Source organism: Gymnoscopelus braueri, assembly GCF_963280865.1.
Source record: "Gymnoscopelus braueri genome assembly, chromosome: 12".
NCBI classification, from domain to species: Eukaryota; Metazoa; Chordata; class Actinopteri; order Myctophiformes; family Myctophidae; genus Gymnoscopelus; species Gymnoscopelus braueri.
The window spans coordinates 49,208,416-49,230,956 of NC_137614.1; the positions used below are offsets into that span (position 1 = coordinate 49,208,416).

Consider the following 22,541-nt stretch of genomic DNA (forward strand, 5'->3'; position numbering starts at 1 on the left):
ACTTTAAGTACATTTTGATACCAATACTTTTGTACTTTTACTCAAGTACATTTTGAATACTGGACTCTTACTAGAAACAAAGTATTTCTATATTGCAGTATTGGTACTTTTACTTAAGTAGAGAATTTGAGTACTTTTTCCACCACTGATATCATGTATAATTCTTCCTCACCCCTGACCAATCAAATGGCGTGGATCTTGGCGGGTTCAAAGACAGCTAAAATATCCACCAAACAACAATAACAACAACAAAGCCATGGAGGGGAGTGCCATCATCATGCCATTGTACCTGTTGCTGCTGTGCTTGGATTTCTCTCTCTCTTTGTCTTTCTTGTGGTCTTTGTGTCGGTGTTCCTTGTCTTTATGCTTGTGAGAGTCTAGAGACACAAACAAATGAAACAGCACACTGCTCAGCATCCTCCCACAACAACAAGGACTTGGATCAGTGAAGGTGTAATCTGAGCACTGCATCTTCTGTTAGATCCGGTTGGTTGTTATATAATGATAAATATTAGGGATGCACCGATATGGGAATTCTTGGCCGATACGATACCGATGTTTAAAATAACATTTAGCGCGATAGCCGGTACTGATACTGATATTTGTTTATTTAGTTTTTGGTGTTATTATTTCCCTCTTTTGAGCCGGGGAAAAAAATAAATCTTCATTCTAAGAAATAACTGTTCAGCATCTGCAGAAACGCAACATAATTGCCTTGATGCAAGTAACATTAACGAGCGTCAGCTGAACAGTGACACGCACACCTCAGCTGTGCTGAACTGAAAGTGACGGGTATGGAGTTAGTTAAAAAAAAGCCCTTGAATATGACATGATAATGTTTACTGTGATTATGGTAAGCTTACATTTCATATCACAAACACCATAGAATAAAAACCCCTGTAACTTTTACGAGCAAAAAGAAAAATCATTTTTTTCCATGTGGCCGATATATCGGTGCATCCCTATAATAAATATATAGATGTGGCTGTTCCTTACAGTTATTTAATTGTGGTTCAATATGATGTGCATATCGTTGGTTGTTAGGCAGAAACCTCATATCTCCATATTTCAATTTCCATTTTCATAAATTCATTCCCTACTTCACCATACAAGTGTTGCAGAAAAGTAGTGAAAATAGCCGATCTACAAACTCACAACGTGTCGCCTTGCGACACGTTGTGAACTTGTAGATCGGCTATTTTCACTATTTTAAAATGTTTTATAAATAATATTAAAGGTTTCCACCTGACAGCAACGATATATGATTTAGAAGAGAAGGAAAAACATCCCTTACAACTGGGTTTCAGACAGACAGACAGACAGACAGACAGACAGACAGACAGACAGACATACGCGCGCACTCTCACACACACGTGTGCGCACACGCACGCACGCACACACGCACACACACTCACACAATATCACAATATCATTGCATCACAACAGAAATTCCTCTCCAGCCAGGAGGATACAGTAACTAGGCTAAAAGACAAGTTTCCTTTTACTTGGAAAAGAAAACTTGGCTTGTAGTTTGATAAGATAACACAGAAGATTTGGGATAAAGCTTGTCTTGCAATCTAGAAATGGAGGAGGCATCTCTATTATTATGCTCAGGATCAAAGGTAAGACATAGGTCTGTCTACTACCTTAACCTAGTAACCTAGTCTGCCCAGCAGATTTCCATTGGCCATGTAGGCTACAGGGAGACTCGATTGTGGCACCTCGATTTACTATTTTGTCCAAAATGTAAAAAATGATATTCTTAAGTACGTCTTAAGTAAAGTATACATGATGTGAACATGCACGGTACATCATTATCAGACTTCAATTTACCCTTCAGCTTCTTGTTTATGCCCAAAATGGTTAGATATACAGGTTGTGTTGCAATTCGTAGCAATTGTAGAAGTATTAGAACTTGATTGCAAAATGTTCAAACATGTTCTAATCATGTGCACTTTTACATTACATACGACCATTTTCCAAATATAACATTTTGGACCAAATTTTACATCGAAGTGCCCACTCTTCCTTAGTGTGCCCACTCTTCCTGTTACCCTTTTGGGTGCCATTTTTATCATAGAATTTAGTGACCCAATTTCTTTGAATGTTGCCTGATTCAAATTGTAACCAAATCAAAAGTCAACTCTGATTCTCTGAAGGGTCATTCCTGTGCTGCTGCCAGCCTGTCAGGAGAGAGAGACAGCAGCTGACACCTGATCGTCACCTTGTGGCGTCTCACTGTCATGACAGGTCAATAACAGGATAGGACAGGATATAATGCTATTGTCAAGGGACACAATAACACACATCCATTCATCATCAGTGGTGGAAAAAGTACTACATTCCTTTACTTAAGTAAAAGTATCAATGCTGCAATGTAGAAACACTCTGCTACAAGTAAAAGTCCGGTAATCAAAATGTACTTGAGTAGAAGTACAAAAGTATTGGCATCAAAATATACTTAAGTGCCAAAAGTAAAAGTACTCCTTGTGCAGAATGTTCCGTTTCACAAGGTAAATGTGTTTGAAAATAGCAGATCTACAAGCTCACAACGCGTCGCTTCGCAACGCGTTGTGAGCTTGTAGATCTGCTATTTTCAAATAGCCAAAGTTTAAATAGGGCTGAAGTGGTTAATGTAGTAATAATAATTCAAATCTAGAAAGTAACTAAAGTTTTCAAATAATTGTAGTGGAGTAAAAGTACTGAAAATTATAAATACTTCAGTAAAGTAAAAATACCTCAAAAGTACTCAAGTACAGTACTTGAGTAAATGTACTTAGTTACTTTCCACCCCTGAATAACACACATCCATTCATCATGTGCAAAACTATTGGGATGCCTTTTTATTTTCACCAGAGTCCCTCAGGGCTCTACACTTTCCGTTGTCTGTTATTGTGGGGAAGGCTTTCTCTGAAAATAGCAGATCTACAAGCTCACAATGTGTCGCAGCGCATTGTGAGCTTGTAGATCTGCTATTTTCTGTGAAAGCCTTCCCCACAATAAGGATGATGCTGCAGGGGTTTAAGTTGGTTAATTCATCAAGAAGAAGTGCTCTAAACTTTAAAAGGAGTAGTTCACCCCAAAAATGACTTATTTTCTATCAATTACACCATGAATCTCCATTAATTCAATGCTTCATGGTGTGTATATATAATTGATAGAAAATAAGTCATTTTTTGGGTGAACCACTCCTTTAATGTGGTTGTGGGGAGTCCTCCAATAATGTAGCTCTAAAGATTTCCCACAATATTATTCATGTCAGATCAACCATAATTACAGTTGTATCTTATGTCATAATATGTAAACATAACAATCCTCCTCATGTAGGTCTAAAGAATGTCTGCAATATTGTGTCAGATCCACCATATGGTTTTAATAATGCAGCCCTAACTTTCTTTTCAATTATTCCAACTTGTAATAAAATATGCCCCAGTAATCCCAAACCACTACTAACTACTACTACTAACTACTACTAACCAAGTGGCAGATATGCAGATGGTATTATAACCAGTGGTGTAAAAGTAACTAAGTACATTTACTCAAGTGCTGTACTTAAGTACAATTTTGAGGTGTTTTTTACTTTACTGGAGTATTTCCAATTTTCAGTACTTTTACTTCTACTCCACTACATCTCAGAAGCAAATATTGTGCTTTTACTCCACTACAATTATTTGAAAACTTTAGTTACTGGTTACTTTGCAGGTATACATTTTTACAATATAAAACAAACAAACCACTTTAGCCATATTTTGTACCTATTTTCAAACATTTTAGCACTTTTACTTTTGGTACTTTAAGTATATTTCGATGCCAATACTTTTGCACTTTTTACTCAAGTAACATTTTGAAAACAGGGCCTATTCTTGCAACAGAGTATTTCATTGTGGTATTGCTACTTTTTTACTCAAGTAAAATATCTGAGTATACGTCCTCCACCCACTGTGGTATATGTGTCATATTATAACAGTATATATGTGCAGGGCTGTGGATCAGTGATAACCATCCCCATGCCCAGCCTCTCTCCTCCATATCAAGGCAGACAGTACAGTTTCTACCCACACTGATCAGGCTGCACCCTGGGCTGCCTCAGATAGACTGGAGGAAAAAGAAAATGGCGCAGAGACTAAGTCCTCAGCCCCAATTCGGCCACTTTCGGCTCCAAAATTAGACCCGTATGCACAGGCCGATCGCGTTCTTTACGGGTGCATAAAAACAACGACGCCAAGCCCTTTGCGAGGGTGCCCTCGGCTTGGAATACGGACGAGGGGAAGTGTCATTTCCAGGGCCTCTTTTTGAACAATAGCCGCAAGAGAGTGGAGGAGAAGGGACTTAGTCTCTGGGACGCCATTTCTCTGCTCACTGCTCCTTTTAAAAAACTATCAGCCAGCCAGCCACACACACACACACACACAGACACAGACAGACCCGATCGTATAGTCACGATCATTGCATGAGTGCAAAGCTATGAACATAACATGACACCAGATGATGATCGGAGAGGACGTACCGCTTGCTTTGGATCCGGAATTGACCTGAAAACGGTGAAAACAAAGACATTAAATATTTGCATTTTCTAAATGCCGGTAAGCATTACTTGTTATTTCATGATCCAAGTTTCAAGTAGCAGGTTACACTGTCTACATCAGCTGAACATGTTCCATATTAAATGACCAACTGCCAATGCAATAACTGCATCCCATATATCCCAAGTTCACACAGAAATGATCAAGTGGCTTAAACTTATTTAGAGATGCGTTATTACGCCGTTATTACACATTTTTTATCAACCCCAACCATGTCACTATTATTTGCCAGATCGCAGCTGACCCTGTGTCTGTGACACCCCCCCCAGAAAAGCATTCGAGTGTGACAGTGTTACCTGAGGGTCCTTATGGCCATGATCTCCACTCATTGTCCCAAGTTTGTGTGTCCAGGTGTCCAGAGAGACAGATGAGGTGTCCACTAGGCAGCATAGAGCAAAGGCTGCTCGTTCTGGGAAAGCCTTCTATAGAGAGAGATACACTCTGGAATGGAGTCCGTTCGTTGCGCATTCGGCTAAGTCCCGATATTGACCGACTGCGCATGCTCACATCAATTTTGAACAATGTGAGAGAGATAGAGAGAGAGAGAGAGGACTCTGCATGGGTCCCTCCCTGACCCAAAATAAAATAGATCCTTTATAATACAATAAACCAGTGATTCTCTCTCTCAACTCTTTTGAATATCAAGCCCCCCCCAGTCTGATATGCAATGTGCCATGGACCCCCCCCCCCCCCCATAACTGAGTGCACAAATGGAACCAAAAGGACCCATAAGGGTCCATTTGTGCTCTCTCAAAGAGTTACATATCTACAGTATATGGGTCGACTTGTCTTTAACTATCATCATTTTGGCTGGGGATCCCGTGGAACACCTTTTAAAGGTGTGTGTGTGGGGGGGGGGGGGGGGACAGACCCCTAATTTGATGCCATTTGCAGGACCACATTGTAATCAAGTGTTTCATTACGCTTTAATGCGTTATTCTGGGTTTAAGTTATATTGAGATTTTTACTTGTATATCTTTTACAAAAAATAAAAAAATATTTGTATATCTTTTACCAAAATAAAGCAATTTGTATATCTTTTACCAAAATAAAACAATTTGTATATCCTTTACCAAAATAAAATCAATCAATACTGCATCTCTGGGACCCCAATATACACTGTAAAATCCTCTGTATTAATTTAACTCAGTGTACAAGTGCAACTGGACCCAAACGGGTCTATCTTTCCGACTTACAGCCCCTTAGGGGTCCATTTGGACCCCTGGTGATCCAGTGCACTACTAAACAAATGAGCGTACTCGTTTTGCAAATGACTGAATTGTTTAATTATGCTACAGAGAGTCGAGTCAGATCAATATCTTAGTAGTTAGCCTGTCATTTGATCTGTATTTAAACAAGCAAAGTGTGGACAACGTCCGACTCTGTTGCTTTGGACACCTTGACCAAAAAAAACAAAACAGGGCTAATCACTTTATCTATTAATTACTTAATCAATAATCTTGTAGCAATCCAACACGTCTGGCAAGCTTTAGTCGGACGTGAACCAACGATACTAAACAACATCTTCACCGTCAGGAATGCATTTAAAACCATTTCACAGGACAAAAGCAGTAGCAGTAGAAAATTTAATTCAGTTTTAACAACATAATTATACAATCATGACAAGCTCTATTATCAGTCTTCACATGATTAATCCAGCATTAAAAAAAAAACAAAAACATTCACACAATTCCATACACATTCTAGCTACAATCTCACATGATAGCAGGGACAAAAAACAATAAGATAATTATTTTATAACAACAGTTAATCTGTACAATGGTTGCTCCCTCAATTGAAATGTCATATAATCCAGAGAAGAGAACCGATATCAAATGATTCACAAAGGAAAAAAAAATTACATTTACAGTACAAGTTCACAGGTTGCCACGACGAGGTGTGGTGAGGGCTATTTAGACTTCCTTCGTTTGGCCTGGGTGGGACTGGCTCCAGTTTCTGGTGAAGAGAAAACGTTGTCTGTTAAAATATGAATTGCATGATCGTTTTGATGGTGACAAAACTGGCTTGTTTTTACCCTTTGTTTATTGGTAGGGGACCGGGGCCATGTAACCCTAACCCATTACGACCGGGAAAGCATTGTAATTTTTTTAGATTTCTTTGGCTATTCAAAAATAGCAGATATAAGAGCAGAAATAGATCTGCTATTTTTTTAAAAATCGTGAAAGTTTGTGCAAATCTTTAAATATATATATATTTTTTAGGCCAACATCTTTAACTCAAATCTTTGTTCTGGGGGTCCCTGGAACAAAATATTTAGAGATGGGGTCCGCGGCCAAATACATATAATTGTGGGGGTCCTTGACATGAAAGTTTGAGCACCACTGATACATAGCAACATACGTTTTTTTTTTTAAACTGTTAGGATTTAGAAGACATTTGTAGAATCCCCCAGAAGCAAAGATTTGAGTTACAAATGTTTGCTTTAAAAAAATATGTCTTCAAAGATTTGCACACATTTTCACGACTTAAAAAAAGGTTTAGTGTAGAGGGGAAAAAAAGAGCAGACCAAGTACAGGGTGAAAGGTCAAGTTTACTAAGTATTGAGGGTTTAAGTGGTTAAATGAATCCAACATGTGAATCCAACTGATGATAGTTACTGTCAAAAAAGCCTATGAAGGCATCCATGAAATCTATGAAAATGTTTAATCTGCAACACAATTGTATACATTATGTAGTGGGGGTCCCTGCTTCATCTCTCTCTCTCAGCTAAGGGGTCCTTGGGCTGAAAAGGGTTCCCCTGCTCCAATCTTTAAGAAAACAAAAATTAGCCAATCTACAAGACGATGCATTGAGATGGATGTGTATGTGTGGGGATCTGATTGAGGACACTCCCCCTGTAACAACACACCAGTATATAGTTTGCATGTCCTTTCATCCCCTGAAGACTTTGAATACATTCAAACTGCATCAATGTTACCGTCCAGTGCATCTTTTAACCCAGGGGTCTTCAACCTTTTCAGGCCAGGGACCCCCAAACTGATGGGGAGATGGAGCAGGGACCCCCTACCTCGTAGGGTAGGGGGGGCTACACATATATTGTATATTTATGTATACAATTGTGTTTTATATTGCCTGCTCCTATACGCACCTGCCCCAGTAGGTGTGCAAAATAAGAAATACTCTACAAAATATGTATAAACATACCATGTTATTGTGCATTGTGCCTCCATTTATCTGTTTGCTATGGATTCATGTTATGTTTAAAGACAATTTGACATTTTGGGGAAAAAAAGGGAAAAAAAGTACCCCCTGTTGAAGACCTCTGTTTTAACCCATTAAGGCCTGAGGTTCGATTCTACAAAATGTCTTCTAACAGTTTTCTGAAAAACAAAAACGTATGTTACTATATCAGTGGTTCTCAAAGTTTTTCATGTCAAGGACCCCCAAAATTATATGTATTTGGCCGCCAATCCCCCCCCCCCCCCCCACCGCCACCCCATCTGAAATGTTTTGTTCCAGGGACCAGGGAAACACTTACAGTGCAAAGTTGACATTTTGGCCTGAAGGTGGCGATAGAGAAAATATCATGGGGGTCACTAACAAGGTCAGGGTTCATCCTTAGCAAGATTCAGGGCAATCTGACAATTAGATCTTGAGATATCGTTGTGTGCAACTGGAAAAAGATCGACCAATATCACCATGACATAGCAAATAAAAACTGATTTAGGATTTTATTAGTCACATGTTTATAGTTAAGTGTATGCAGTGAAATGATGGTGTGGCAGACTGTGCTAAACATGTTGTAACATTTAGAAGTAGGAAATATGCACACAGCACCTTCAAGCACCTCAAGGGAACAAAATAGAGAAAAAATTAAATGGGGAAGAAGGAAATATTAAAAGCTATTTGGTTCTTTTTTTTTCTTTTACCTCCCTTTGTGAAGATTTCTTTGTTGAACTTTTCCTTCACCTAGCCCATTCAATCCGGGGAACGCATCTTGTGTCATTTTAGATGTCTTTGGCTATTTTTTGAAAAATCGTGAACATTTGTGCAAATTTGTGCAAATATATTATTAAAGCGAACATTTGTATAATATTTTGTTCCAGGGCGCCCCCACCCAGAAGCTAAGATTTGAGTTACAAATAGTCGCTTTAAAAACATATAGATGCAAAGATTTGCACAAATGTTAACGATTTTTCAAAAATAGCGCTGCACCGAGTGCCCTGCTATGAGCTTGTAGATCTGCCATTTTTTAATAGACAAAGAAATTAAAAAAATGACAAAGATGCGTCCCCGGACTGAATAGGCTAGTTATGTTTATCTAATGTGTGTTTCTATCTGTTATCCTGGGTAGGGCGCCTTCCTCTATTCATGCCGACAAGCAAGGACTTTCATCAACAGAACAGGGCATTCATTTTACAAACAAAAAACCATAAAAACGTTGGAATTATGGAGATACAAGGTTTCTGCCCCCGACGGGGCGAAAGATAGATGTATATGCGTTCTTCTCGTTACCTTTTGCAGCCATGCTGGCGCCTGGCCTGGCTGATCTCTTCCTCGTCCCGCTGTCGGCGACCGGCTCCTCCTCGACTTCCTTCTCTGCCCGGGAGCTCCGCCTGCTCGGCCCCTTGGGCTTCTCCACAGCACCCCTGGGAGCAGCAGCAGCACACCAAGAAAAACAAAACACGCCGTACAAGACAAGAGAGAGAGGGAAGGGGAAGGAGGCACAGTACAAAAAAGGTTGCGTTACTTTAGAATGCGACGACGCAGGTAGCTCTGCTTCTACTCAGAGAAAGATGGAATACCGCTTTGGGACTTGGGCTGTTTTTCCTCCTCTACCACAGATGCTGTCCGGTGTTTCTTCGTCCCGACAGCACCCACCACTACATAAAGGATCGACATGGTCGCTGCTCGTGTTCTTTGGCAGCGCCCAAATGCATATTAAATACATACCTTGGGACTAAGTTGATGGGCGTCTTTCTTTTCTTTGCCCATCTGTGATAGAAGTGGAAAAACAGCGGTAAACTAAAAAACTGCTGAACAAAACATTTTGGCTTCCCTTTACCACCCGACAATCCCTCAGGAGAATAAAAGATAAGGAAAGGCCCCAAAAAACACAAAAAGCCTGCGGAGAGATAGTTTTTGCTTTATCTGTGTACGGGTACCACTGGATAAAATCACAATATTCTTGACCAAAAACCTCGATAATATGCGGCTAATATATTGTGTGTATATATATACACATTTGAAAATAATAATTAACCACTTAAACCCCATAGGTCTCAATACTACAATAACTACTGTTATTGTGGGGAAAGCAAAAAATAGCAGATCGACAAGCTCACAACGCGACGCAGTGCGTCGCGTTGTGAGCTTGTCGATCTGCCATTTTCAGCAAAAGCTTTCCCCATAAAACCGATGCTGGGGTTTAAGCGGTTAAATAGCAATCCTACAATCTCTATGTTATTGGAATGCGACACGTTGTGAGCTTGTAGATCAGCCATTTTTGAAAAAAGATTTAAGCATAAAATATGGACGCGATTAAAACCCACTGGCATATCATGACATCACGACATCCAAACTCCCAGAAGATATCTAGTATCCCCCATATCAAAGATAATCGGTATAAATAGATATATTGCCCAGCCCTAAGTACCATTTGTTTTATCCATGCAACCGTTGTGCATTTGCAAATGTTTTCATATTTGTTGCGTCATGCCAAGCATACATACCAAGTGCTGAGGCAAACGTGGCTCATTGTTTTCACCGTGTACCCTCATGGCCAACCAAATGAACACCCAGAGTTTCAGTAAAGGTTAGAAAAGTCTAAGCATCTGTCCTTTCAATAACAATGTACTCGGACAAGTTTCACCACTCTTCGGTACACCTCTTTAAAGCCCAGTGCAAGAAAAATAAGGGGCGAGATTACAGTTTGTTTTTTATCCTGAATACTATCGTTCAATTGTGAGGTTATGTAAAAGATCTGACATAAAACTTCCCAATGTATTTTGTGTCTCGAGAACTCGCCCTCAAAAAGCTCTGGAAAAACTGCCATTAAAGGGACTACATCATGAATTTGAACTTTTCCTTCTTTTTTGTGTGTTTTTGGTCCCAGTTTGACCACTCAGGCTTTCACAGCAAATCTGGGGTTTTCTGTAAATTGGTCTCAAAACAGGCCAAACTGATTTTCACCCTGACGTGACGTCACGTCAGGGTACAATGCCTCCCGTTTTTCAGTTCCAACCAATTTCTTTTTTTTACTTTTTCCACACAGAACCAGGAGATAACATGCATACAAACTGGCTCAATAGCGCCCTGTGCCAAACAGGACAATTTGGTATTGCAGGTGAAAGTGCTTTATAAGCCAGAGAGAAGTTAGTTGGAATGAGTATATCTGAGGCTTGATTTAGGCTCAAACCTTTTGAAAAACGTTTGAGGGACATAAACATGATATTAAATATATATATATATTTTTTTAATTCACGGTGTAGATCCTTTAAAAACAAAAACGGATATGCTGGGGTTGTATATATGTATACTTTCTTACCACCTTATCTCTCAGATTTGTTAGCACGTTTGAATGGAAAAAAGCCCATCCCACCACAGGATCACTTGAAAGTAATGTGCCTGTGGATTTCTGGCTCTGTGATTGGTAGACTACTGTGGTCGGTCGGTGTGTGGCGTGTCAGCTAATCTCATAAACCGCTGGACTGATCAGCGCCACATTTCTTGTGCCAGTAGGCCAAATAAGTACATGTTTTACGGGCTCGGTTCAGCTGAAACTATGCCCACATTTGGAGTCATACGTCATAAGACAAGTGACGGCACAGGCAGGCCCACAAGAAGTCGGAGATCCACATGGGAGCCACGATGTTCCTAAGTGGATCCTAAAAGGTCTACTATTAGATGTTTCTTTTTTTTATCTTAAACCTTTACCTTAAACCAGTCACATAGGTCCATGGCTTGTCTTTTCCTCTTCAACTCAGTACTGCAAATTCTCTTTAAGTCTGTCTGTGTACGTTAACCGTTATTTTCCCAAAACCTTTGAGGGCCAGCTCTCGAGACAGAAATCAAAGCTTTCTGCCTGATTGTTCCACTCGTGCTCACAAAACGACGACAGCTTTGTGGTATAAAAATTGGCAAAGTTGCTTTTTAACGATACACCCATTTAAAAAAGGACTACCGGTACATGGTTAAATAATCAATCTTACCCCTGCTCTGAAACGGCTGACATGTCCTCCGCTGCTGCAGAAGAAGAACAAAGAAAAAGTTAAGCCCCACAGACAGCTAGGTTCTACAACATCCTAACACATGTTTTACAGCAGTGATTCTCTACAGTTATAATTTCAAGGACCCCCAGTTTGATATGCATTAGGGTTCCCCAATTACTTTTCCCCAAGGGCCAAATTATGTCTCGGGTACCAAGCCGAGGGCCAGGGGCATTGTGCCCATTGTGCTCCTGGCTTCGCGCGCGGGCGCAGTTTTTTATTCGTTTTCTTTTCTCTAATCGAGCTAATTTGACACTGTGTTATTTTAGGCCTGGGGTTCTTAAATCCTGTGTTGAGGGTCACACAAGGAAAAAATGCACTCTGAAAAGTAATACAGATTAACAGCAGCCAGTTGTACATACTGAAAATCAAAATAAGTCCAGAATCAACAATTTACTTACAGATGTGTATGTATGTTAGTCTGCTTGAACAGTAATACAGATATTAATTAAAAAAAAAAAAAAAAAAACAGTTCGACAGTTGCCTCTCGCGGGCCGCAAAAGGCCCGCGGGCCGCCTATTGGGGAACCCTGCATTAGGCCAACTGACCCCCAACTTGATACGATCTTTCATCTCTGGGACCCCGATCTACACTATAAAATCCTCCGTGATGATGAGAGTGTACAAATGGAACCAAATGAAAACATAATGGAAGCAAGTTCAACAATACTCACTCGTCTTCTCACCGGAAACAGGCTCCTCTGACAGGGGGGCTTCTGGTTCAACTGGTGCTAGAATAATAAAAAGGATAAAAACATCTGAAAACATCACCATGTACAGTTGCATTACTAGTGGCGGAAAATAGCTGATCTACAAGCTCACAACGTGACATGTAGGTACACAAGGGTACATTAGAACAGTGGTTCTCAACCCCCAGTGGGGGTCACCAAATTAACCCATTAAGATCTGGAACGCATCTGTGTCATTTTTTGATTTGAGCTAAAAAGCATTATTTTACACTTTGGCTATTAAAAAATAGCAGATATACAAGCTCATGCTTGTAGATCTGCTATTTTTTTTAAATCGTGAAAATGTGTGTGCAAATCTTTGAATATATATTGTTTAAAGCCAACATTTTAAACGATTCTTTGCTTCTGGGGGTCCCTGGAACAAAACATTGAGATGGGGGTCGGCGGCCAAATTCATATCATTTTGGGGGTCCTTGACATGAAAAAGTTTGAGCTCCACTGATATAGAAACATACGTTTTTTCAGAATACTGTTAGGATTTAGAAGACATTTGTAGAATCGGCCGCAGGTCTTAATGGCTTAAGAAAAGTTTGGGAACCCTTGAATTAGAAGACAGTTGTACCTGGATTGGTCTGAGCGGTTTCAGCGGGCGCCAGCCCTGGCTGTCTGGAAGGCTCCATCGCCGGAGGCTCAGCCTGAGCTGGCGGGGCTCCATCGGGGTCGGTGACGGGAGGGGAAACAGCAGCTGGGGCTGGGGGGGGTACTTCTGAACTAGGCCTGGGGACGGCAACGATGGCAGGGACGGGACTGTGTGCAGGAGCAGGGGCAGACAGCGAGGTAGCAACAGGAGCAGCAGAGACAACGGAGGCAGCAGGGCTAACGACGACAGGAGCCTGGGCCGGCGGTGCAGCCTGGGTTTGGGTCACCACAGGAGGCGGCGCGGGGGCAGCAGCCAGGGCAGCGGAGGCAGGAACTTGGGCAGGAGCTGATGGAGGAGGAGGTGGAGGAGGAGGAGAGGTGACACTGGGAGCAGCAGTAGTCTGAGGAGGAGGCGCCGATGCCCCCATTTGAGCCATCGGGGTGGCAGAAGGAGGAGGAGGAAGGGAGACCTGGAGAGTCACAGCTCCTCCTCCTCCCCCTGGCTGCCCACCCCTGTTGTCTTCAGGGCTCAGCTGGGAGACCTGGGCAACGGATGCTGGGGACATGGGGTTCTTTCGAACAGCAGCCGACGTGGCGCCTGGACTCGAACAGGGGGGAGGCGACGCCAGGGGACGCTGCTGGAAGGGAGGCGATGCTGAGGAGGGAGGGCTAGGGTGGACAGGAGGCTGACCGGGAGGAGGAGGAGGACTGGCCTTCTGAACGGATACTGCCTCACCCGCGTCCGTTTTGAGCGTCCCTGGATGTGGCAGCTGCGGGGCATTGAGAGTGCTAGCGGGGGCAGAGGAGGGCATGCTAGTGGCCATTTGGACCTGCCCGACGACTGTCCTGGCGGGCTGAGTGCTGGTCATATTAGCCCCCGGCGGCTGGGCGGAGACGCCTGGAGCCGATGAGAGCTGGATGTTTGAAGCGGACACTTGGAGCGGCCCCACCATGACCGGCTGTGACACCATGGCGCCGGCGGGGGCGCCAGACGCCGCACCACCACCAGGTACCTGGAAAATGGTGGTGATGAATTGAGGGGGGCGAGAGACAGGGGTCTGCTGCCGGACGTCCTGCGGCCTCGTGTTCTTGTTCGGAGGGGCAGCCACCATGGTGGAGACCATGGCCGGAGGGGGAGGTGGTGGTGCCTGGGGGGCGGAGGCGGAGGTGACGAACACGGTGAGCTGACTGGGGGCGACGGCGTTGTTGGACGAGGCGGCGGGGACCTGTAGCACGCCCGAGTGAACGCCGCCGGTCGAGGGTTTAGGACCGGGGCTCGGTTTAGAACCGACGGCGGAGCCGTGGCTCGAACCGGTGCCGAGAGTCGGTGCAGGACTGTGCTGCTGACTCAAAGTGGCCGGGCTGGGGCTGGCGCTGAGGGCGGCGTTAGTGTTGTTGGGTGTAAGGGCAGAGCTGGTCATTGGATTTACATTCGTATAGGCGGGGTTGACGGTGGGGTTGGGGTTAAGGCTCGCTGTAGTATTGGGGTTCAAGTTAGTGTTGTTGGGGCTGAAGTTTGAGATTCCTGTACGCTGTGAGCTTGGAGTGCTGGTGGGCCCGGGGACGGTGGGCTTGGGCTTAGCTTCTCGTCGTTGGCTTAGAACATCGGCGGTAAGGGTTAGGGTTACCATGTCTGAGCTCTGAGAGACACCGGGGACTGGTCTGTCTGGCTCTCCGGGAGGCTTAGGGCTCTCCTTCCCCGCAACATCCCTCGCGGGAACAGTCTGTGTGGGGCGCATAGACATGCCGGAATTATTACCCGCGTTATCCAACAGCTGATTAAGGGAGGTCGGGGCCTCCCTCGCTGCCGGTAAAGCCTCAGAAACAGAGTCCTTCAGTGGTGGCTGGTGGGTCGGATGTCTCTCCGCTACACCGGCCTGCAGCTCCGCTCCGGGTTTAGGCTCCTGCGGTGCGGGGACACGAGGACTGCTCATTCTAGGGGCCGATAACTCCCTCAGAGGCTGAGGCTGGCCCTGAGGCTGGTGCTGAAGCACGTGCCGCTGTTCTGCCGCGATCGTCGCTTGCCCTTCCCGGATACCCTCGGCGGAGTTGCCCTGCATACCGTGGAAGGGACTCTGGGTCTGCTGCTGAGCCTCCATGCCCATGCTAACTTGTGAGGGCACGGACACTGGGTTGGGGGGCACCGAAGTGGGGGGGCTCAACATCATGGTCTGACCCTGAGGGTTAACCATCTGCTGCTGCTGCTGCTGCTGGTGTGGAGGGCCTGCATGAGCGAGCTTTGTCCCCTTCTGCCTCCCTGGACTCGGGGTGGCGGATTTGCGACTAGAGGCCGGACTGGATCGCCGACTATTGCTGGGACTCGCCCTCTTGCCCTGCGCTCCGGGCTGCTTGTCTTGTTTGCCGCCCGCAGACGCCGCAGCTCCGCCGCCGGCGGGGAAAGGCTGACCGCTGTTAGCGTTTCCACCGCCGCCGCCGCCGTTGTTGTTGTTGTTGTTTGCGCCCGACAGAGTCAAGTTGGGAGGGGCCTGGCCTATGGCTTTCAGAGTGGTGGGGTTGAGACCCTGCTGGTCAAAGCCCCTGTTAAGGTTAGGCTGTCTGGGCGGCAGAGGAATGTTGATTTTAGGCGGGAACAAGCCCGCGATGGAGGCGTTGAGCCTCTCGGGCGAGAGGTTGATCTCTGAGGGTTCGGTGCTGGGCGGACGGTTGGTCGGGGTGAGGGGGTGGTGGTAGGGCCTGGGACTGGCCCGGTTGGGGGTTTTTGGTCTGGAGCTCTGGGAAGTGGTGGGGACGTTGGGGAAGTGCAGGCCGGGTATGGGACCTCCTTGCTGGGACTGAGGAGGCAGCTGCTGCTGCTGCTGCTGCTGGGGGCTGGCTCCGGGATGCTGGGATATATTAGGTGGAGGACCCTGGGGGCCCTGCTTCATCATGTGTGCATTAGAACCCTGGTTGGGGATCCCCATCATCTGCTGCTGGCCCCCGTTGCCACCGGGCTGCATGGCCATTTCTGAGCCCGGGCCCCCCCCGCCGGGCCTGTCCTGCAAGGAGGGGTGGCCTCCTCCTCCTCCAGATGGATCCTCAGGACCGGCACCCTGCAGGGATCCCGGACCGGCCTCAGGATGGGACATTCTCCGTGTGGATCCAGTGAGCTGGAAAAGGAGGGGGGGGGAAATATTATAGAACCAGAACAAACATATTGTCACCGTCATGCAGAAAAACTTGTTTTCATCTTATGTCCCCCCCATAAATTAATGTCCTATTTTACACTTCATATTATGACAGTAAGACACATCGTTTCCCCAAATCCTAATGAGTAACATTTTTGTACATGGTTTCCACCCGACAGCAACAATATACTTGTCGTCATCACTAGGCCGGTCAAGATTATTATATAATAATCGTCTAATATTATTTGAGATAATCGCAATTATGGCGATTATTTTGCATAATCGTCATAATCTTTCCATGTTGAAAGAATATAGTTTCAAACATTTTCTAAAAGTATTGGAAATAGCCGATCTACAAGCTCACAACGCATCGCGAGTTTGTAAATCGGCTATTTCCACTATTAATGTTTTTTTTAAGCTTAGTTATTAAATATGCCAGTCATTTATTTGTATATTTAGGTTTTGTCATATCCGCCCTGTGCAACTTTAAAGTCTAAAAGCCAACATAAATGTAATATTTATTCATATGCTCCAATGTTCAATGACAAAAACACAATCAAAATGAGTTATTAATCGCAATTATTTGTGTGACAATTAATCGCCACGTACAATCGCGACAGCCCTATTCATCACTTTATGAAGTCAAATGTAATCGTTTTTTGCTCTAACTGTCTATTGTACTGAGCTTCTTTCAGAGCGTCGGCCTCACCTGTGGGTTCACCATGTGGGGGGGCATGGCTCTGACTTTGTCGGGAGAGGGCGGCACTCCTCCATGCCCCTGGAGGCTGATCATGACGGGCATGCTGCCCTGCTGGGAGACCTGTGGCATCCTCTGGCCGTCCGCCGGGTTGACCATGCCCCTAGGGGGGAGCTGCCCTCCTGGAGGGATGGGCATGCGGTTCTTTGCTTGCTCCTGCTGCATCTTCAGCATCATCATCTGCATCTGCTGCTGCTGCTGCTGTTGCTGAAATGTTAATATGAAGGGATCAAACGTGAGTACCAACACAGATGAATAAACTCTTTGCACAGTGCACAAATTGCGTATTATATATATATATATATACACGTCTTTACGAGTAGGGCTGTCAGGATTACAAATTAAATGAATTGTCTCTCAAATAATTGCGATTAACGATTTAATTGTGTGTTTGGCATTGAACATTGGAACATATGAATACATGTTTCATTTCTGTTTGCCATTTAGGCTTCGTAATAAAAAATTGCACAGGACGGATATGACAAATAACTTAAATATACAAAGAAATTATTGATATATTTAATAATTTTATACATGTAAAAAACTGCCATTTCTGCTTTTTTTTATATTCGGAAATTCAACATGGAAACGATTATGACGATTATGCAAAAATAATTGCGATTATCTCAAACAATTGCGATTAGACGATTATGTAAAAATTGTGACAGGCCTACTTAGGAGCTGAATTTTCCCTGGGGATGAATAAAGTTACGTTTTCTAAGAAAGTAAGTAACTAAGTATCTATCTATGTCACACCTGTTGTTGCTGTTGAAGGTGAGGTTGCTGCTGCGCTTGCTGTTGCTGCTGCTGCATCTGGTGAGGATGCATCTGAGGCTGACCCTGGCCTGGGGTCTGAGGCCCCGTCATCCCCTGCTGCCCTGGAGCGCCCTGCTGGAGCCCCTGCATCTGCTGCATCTGTTGCATCTGCTGCTGCTGTTGCTGCTGCAACTGCTGCTGTTGCAATTGCTGCTGTTGTAATTGTTGCTGTTGCATTTGCTGCTGCATTTGTTGCTGCTGCTGCATTTGCTGTTGTTGCATCTGCTGCTGCTGCTGGATGTGCTGCATTTGTTGTTGTTGTTGGTGCTGTTGATGTTGCTGCTGTGGTTGTTGTTGCTGTTGTTGCTGCTGCTGCTGCTGTTGCTGCTGCTGCTGCTGCTGCTGCTGCATGAACTGCATGGGTACCTGCTGCAATACTCTCTGGTCTCCAGGCTGGCCAGGGAAGCCTACGAAAAAGGCACCACGGATGCTCACTTGGATTAAAGCTAAATACAATTTCACGACTGAAAAGAATGTGTATGGGCAAGTCCTATTATGCGATTGGTGAAGGAGCCCCACACTAGCGCCGTTTCCCAGACAATTAACACAATATGTAAAATGACGATGTTCCAGTAATATTGTTCCTGCTGTTCTACATACTGCCAACCAAGTGAAGAAATCACAGATTGGGGCTTTAGCCTGCTGTGCTTTTATGATATATCCAAGACCATTAGGGTCTTATGGAAGATGCTTCTAAACATAGTTGGCTAGTTTGACAATTTTAAATGCTCCAATCTTAAAAAAAGCTCATAGATAGGCTATTTTTGCTGTGCAACATGCTTTTATAGAAGACATTAACTCAGGAGAATTCAGAGATATCTTGGAAAAAAAACCATCTAGGAAATCCATGACACACTATGACAACAACCTCATCAAATAAATCACCTGCAGGCCTATTGGGGAAATCAGAGATTTTGGGGACCGAGTTATCCAGGCCCAAACTCTGCTCTCCACCCAGCCCTGGCAGCTCGGAGTCCTCCAGGCCAGAAGCACCATCCAGACCCCTGTGGAAGGGAATAACACAAGTAGAATTGAATTTCTCTCACCAAAATGACAAGACATAAAAATTAACCCATTTAGACAAGGGAAAGAATCTGTGTCATTTTTTGATTTCTTTGGCTATTCAAAAATAGCAGATCTATGAGCTCATAGCGCGGCACCGAGTGCCGTGCTACGAGCTTGTAGATCTGCAATTTCTTTGAAAAATCTAAATCTTTTAATACATATTTTTTAAAGCAAACATTTCAAATCTTTGCTTCTGGGGGATTCTACAAATGTCTTCTAAATCCTAACAGTTTAAAAAAAAAAACTTATGCTGCTATAATATCAGTGGTTCTCAAACTTTTCTCATGTCAAAGGACCCCCAAAACGTATTTGGCAGTGGACCCCCAAATCAAAAATATTTTGTTCACTTCAAAACAATATAGATATTCAAAGATTTGCTAAAATGTTCAAGATTTTTTTTCAAAAATAGCAGATCTACAAGCTCATAGTGCGGCACTCGGTGCCGCACTATGAGCTTGTATATCTGCTATTTTTGAATAGCCAAATAAATCTTAAAATGACACAGACAGATGCGTTTTCGGTCTTAACTCTTACCCTGCCAGAGTTTTTTCAAAAAGTCTGTAGCCTCTGCCAGGGTTTTGACCGATTTTGGTACCTTTTCGCATAGCCACAGAATATTTTTCTCCAGTATGATTGATCCCAGATAATTTCTAATCACAGATGAGATTCAGGTGTGGTTTCACAAATGTCAACGAGGTCAATTTGACCTTGTTGTCATGTGTTGTTTGATGTTTGAAAATAGCTCAAAACCAGTAGTTTAAACCAAAAAACATTGTGAATTGTTTGTCCAAGTGGATGGAGCAGCAAATCTTTGGGAATTGTTATCTCCTTATTCGTTTGGAATATCGAAAAGGTGTCAATCTTAAATAATTAGAGAATCTTTTTAGAATTTTTTTTTTTTTTTTTTTCTTCAAAGACGTTTTTAAACGTCTTTGGCAGGCAATAGCTGAAGGCCCAAAGACGTTTATAAACGTCTTTGGCAGTTATAGAGTTAACGGGTTAACTATACAACCCATAATAAATAATAATAAATACAAATCCATACCCAAGTCCCTGTCCTTGTCCCTCCTCCACTTTGGGCTTCTTCTTTCGTGGCGGTTTCTTCTTCTTGGGTTTGGCCTGGCCGGGAGCGCCCGGCCCTTGCTTTCCCCCCGGGCCGAACTGGCTGGCCGAGATGTCGCTCTGCAGCAGGTTGACCAGCAGCGGGCTGGTCAGCGTCACGTCCTTGTTGACGGGGAAGCCGGCCTGCTGTCCGCCGCACGGTCCCCCCACGACGCCCATGGGCATCTGGCCGGCGAACTGCGGGTTGAAGTTCATGCCGCCGTGACCCTGGAAGTGGCCGTTGCCCACCTGCATGTGGTGGGAAAAAAAGTACTCAAATGTTTTTACTTTAGTAAAAGTATCGATACTGCCATGTAGAAGTACTCCGTTGCAAGTAAAAGTCCGGAATTCAAAATTGTAAAAGTATTGGTATCAAAATGTACTTCAAGTACCAAAAGTAAAAGTACTAAAATGTTTGAAAATAGAAGATCTACAAGCTCGCGACGCGACGCGTTGTGAGCTTGTAGATCTTCTATTTTCAAATAGCCTAGGTATAAAATAGGGCTAAAGTGATTAATGTATGTTTTATAATGTAATAATTTATATCTAAAAAGTAACTAGTAACTAAGTTTTCAAATAACTGTAGCGGAGTAAAAGTACAATATTTGCCTCTGAGATGTAGTGGAGTAGAAGTAAAAGTACTGAAAACTGGAAATACTCCAGTGTAAAGTACCTCAAAATTGTACTTAAGTACAGTACTTGAGTAAATGTACTTCGTTACTTTACACCGCTGCCCACCTGCATGTGCTGCGGGGCCCCCATCATGCTCTGCTGCTGTTGAGCCTGCATGTCGGGGAGTATCTGCTGGACCCCCATGTCCCCCGCCGCACCGCTGGGGTCTCCTAAAGCAAGCTGATGTTGCTGAGCTGCCTGTTGTTGCTGTTGCTGCTGCTGGAGCAGGGCCTGTTGCTGCTGCTGTTGCTTCTGCTGCTGCTGTAGCTGCTGCTGCTGAAGCTGCTGTTGGACCAGAGGGTGCCCGGCGGGGAGCCTCATCTGCTGCCCGTGCATGCCCATGGCCTGGTTAGGGTTCCCACCCATGGGACCAACCTAGGGGGTGTAACGGTACATTTTTAACAGCGATATCACCATACATGGTTGACAATACGACACATGGACGATATTGGTTCATTCATGGCGATACGATACAAGGATTCAAAATCGATAAAGTAACTATTTAGCAAAACGTTTTTATCTGTGTGAAACGTGTGGAGAGTGCAGGTTTTTTTAAGGGAAAATGTTATTATGGATGTAAATAAGTAAACAGTGATTCTCTGGCAAATACATGGACATTGTATTTGAACATGGACTATGGAACTATGGACAACCCCGCACCTTGACATGAACACAGAGATTACACACATTTATGGATAAACCAAGTGTAGTGATATGTAATGGAAAAGTAATTAAACCCCTCTCTTTTTTCCCTTCTCAAAATTGCTAAATACAACGCACAATTACTTAGTATCGATAAAATCCATTATTTGTAGGGGTGTGCCGACATATCGTCCTGCGATATATCGCGATACGTTTTCATTTGTTTGCATTTGCTCTTCCCCCCCCATATATTTTCATAATTAAAAAGTCCCATATATCGTATCGTATCGATATCGTGAGCCCAATATCGTGTATCGTATCGTGAAATTAGTCGGCACACCCCTAATTATTTGCATTGCAAAACGATTCGATACGATTATTTGCATTGCAAAACGATTCGATACGACACAAAGTCAAACAATACGATATTTTGCTGTTTGCATATCGGTCTACCTCTAGACCGACCTGCTGGGGCTGCTGTTGTCCCATCTGTTGTTGGTGTTGCTGCTGCTGTTGCTGTAGTTGTTGCTGTTGTAACTGGTGCTGCTGCTGTTGCTGCAACTGCTGTTGCTGGAGTTGAGCCATTTGTTGCTGCTGTTGTGGGGTCATCTGCTGCTGCTGCTGCTGCTGCTGCTGCTGCTGGCCAACTTGCTGGCCCTGGAACTGAACCATATTCCCTGGAGAGGGGCCCCGCATCATCTGGCCCTGCATTACCCCGGCTGGAACCTTACCCGCAAATGCCTGCTTGTTGCCTTGCTGCATCTGATTGGCAACCATTTGTTCCATCATGGAGTTCTGTTGCTGCTGCTGCTGCTGTTGTTGTTGTTGTTGCAGGAGCATGGCCTGGTGCTGCCCTTGGCCTCCAACCATCTGACCCTGCCCATGCATCACCCCCTGGCCTTGTTGAGGCATCATTTGCTTGGGTGGGGTCATTCCACCCCTCTGCCCTTGACTGAGGGGCCGTGAGAGGACGGTTTGACCGCCACCCTGGCCTTGAACCATCTGGCTGGGGGACGAGGACACGGGCTGGGCCTGATGCTGGAGGCCCATCATGTGGGTCTGGAGGCCGGGCTGGGGCTGGCCCATGATGCTGGGCCCGGCGGTCGTCCCGGGAGACTGACCCGCCATGCTTTGAACGCCCATGACGTTAGGCTGGACATGCGGGCCCTGCAGTGTATTGGGAGTGGAGACCGACGGCTGGGCTCCTGTTTTAGAAAGAAATGA

At 44.4% G+C, this 22,541-nt stretch overlaps 2 protein-coding genes across 3 annotated transcripts in view; both read right to left on the bottom strand.

Moving 5' to 3' along the window:
* LOC308096206 (DNA topoisomerase 1-like) overlaps nt 1-5,036 on the bottom strand; it is a 53,696-nt gene extending 48,660 nt beyond the window's left edge. The window contains exons 1-3 of the mRNA XM_080443540.1: nt 4,880-5,036; nt 4,508-4,532; nt 290-377 (exon numbers count right to left, since the gene is read on the bottom strand). Coding sequence (XP_080299666.1) covers nt 290-377; nt 4,508-4,532; nt 4,880-4,912 — 146 coding nt within the window. The 5' untranslated portion in view covers nt 4,913-5,036. The remainder of the gene's footprint in view (nt 1-289; nt 378-4,507; nt 4,533-4,879) is intronic.
* A 1,119-nt stretch (nt 5,037-6,155) lies between these two features.
* Nucleotides 6,156-22,541, bottom strand: part of ncoa6 (nuclear receptor coactivator 6) — a 28,982-nt gene continuing 12,596 nt past the window's right edge. Inside the window, exons 11-22 of one of the 2 annotated variants that reach the window (XM_080445286.1) lie at nt 21,783-22,522; nt 20,742-21,050; nt 19,948-20,252; nt 18,723-18,841; nt 17,778-18,244; nt 16,974-17,228; nt 13,123-16,246; nt 12,486-12,542; nt 11,756-11,789; nt 9,498-9,539; nt 9,060-9,193; nt 6,156-6,539 (exon numbers count right to left, since the gene is read on the bottom strand). In XM_080445286.1, coding sequence (XP_080301412.1) covers nt 6,493-6,539; nt 9,060-9,193; nt 9,498-9,539; nt 11,756-11,789; nt 12,486-12,542; nt 13,123-16,246; nt 16,974-17,228; nt 17,778-18,244; nt 18,723-18,841; nt 19,948-20,252; nt 20,742-21,050; nt 21,783-22,522 — 5,633 coding nt within the window. In that variant the 3' untranslated portion in view covers nt 6,156-6,492. Of the gene's footprint in view, nt 6,540-9,059; nt 9,194-9,497; nt 9,540-11,755; nt 11,790-12,485; nt 12,543-13,122; nt 16,247-16,973; nt 17,229-17,777; nt 18,245-18,722; nt 18,842-19,947; nt 20,253-20,741; nt 21,051-21,770; nt 22,523-22,541 lie in introns of both variants that reach the window. The other variant, XM_080445285.1, reaches the window with a different exon arrangement.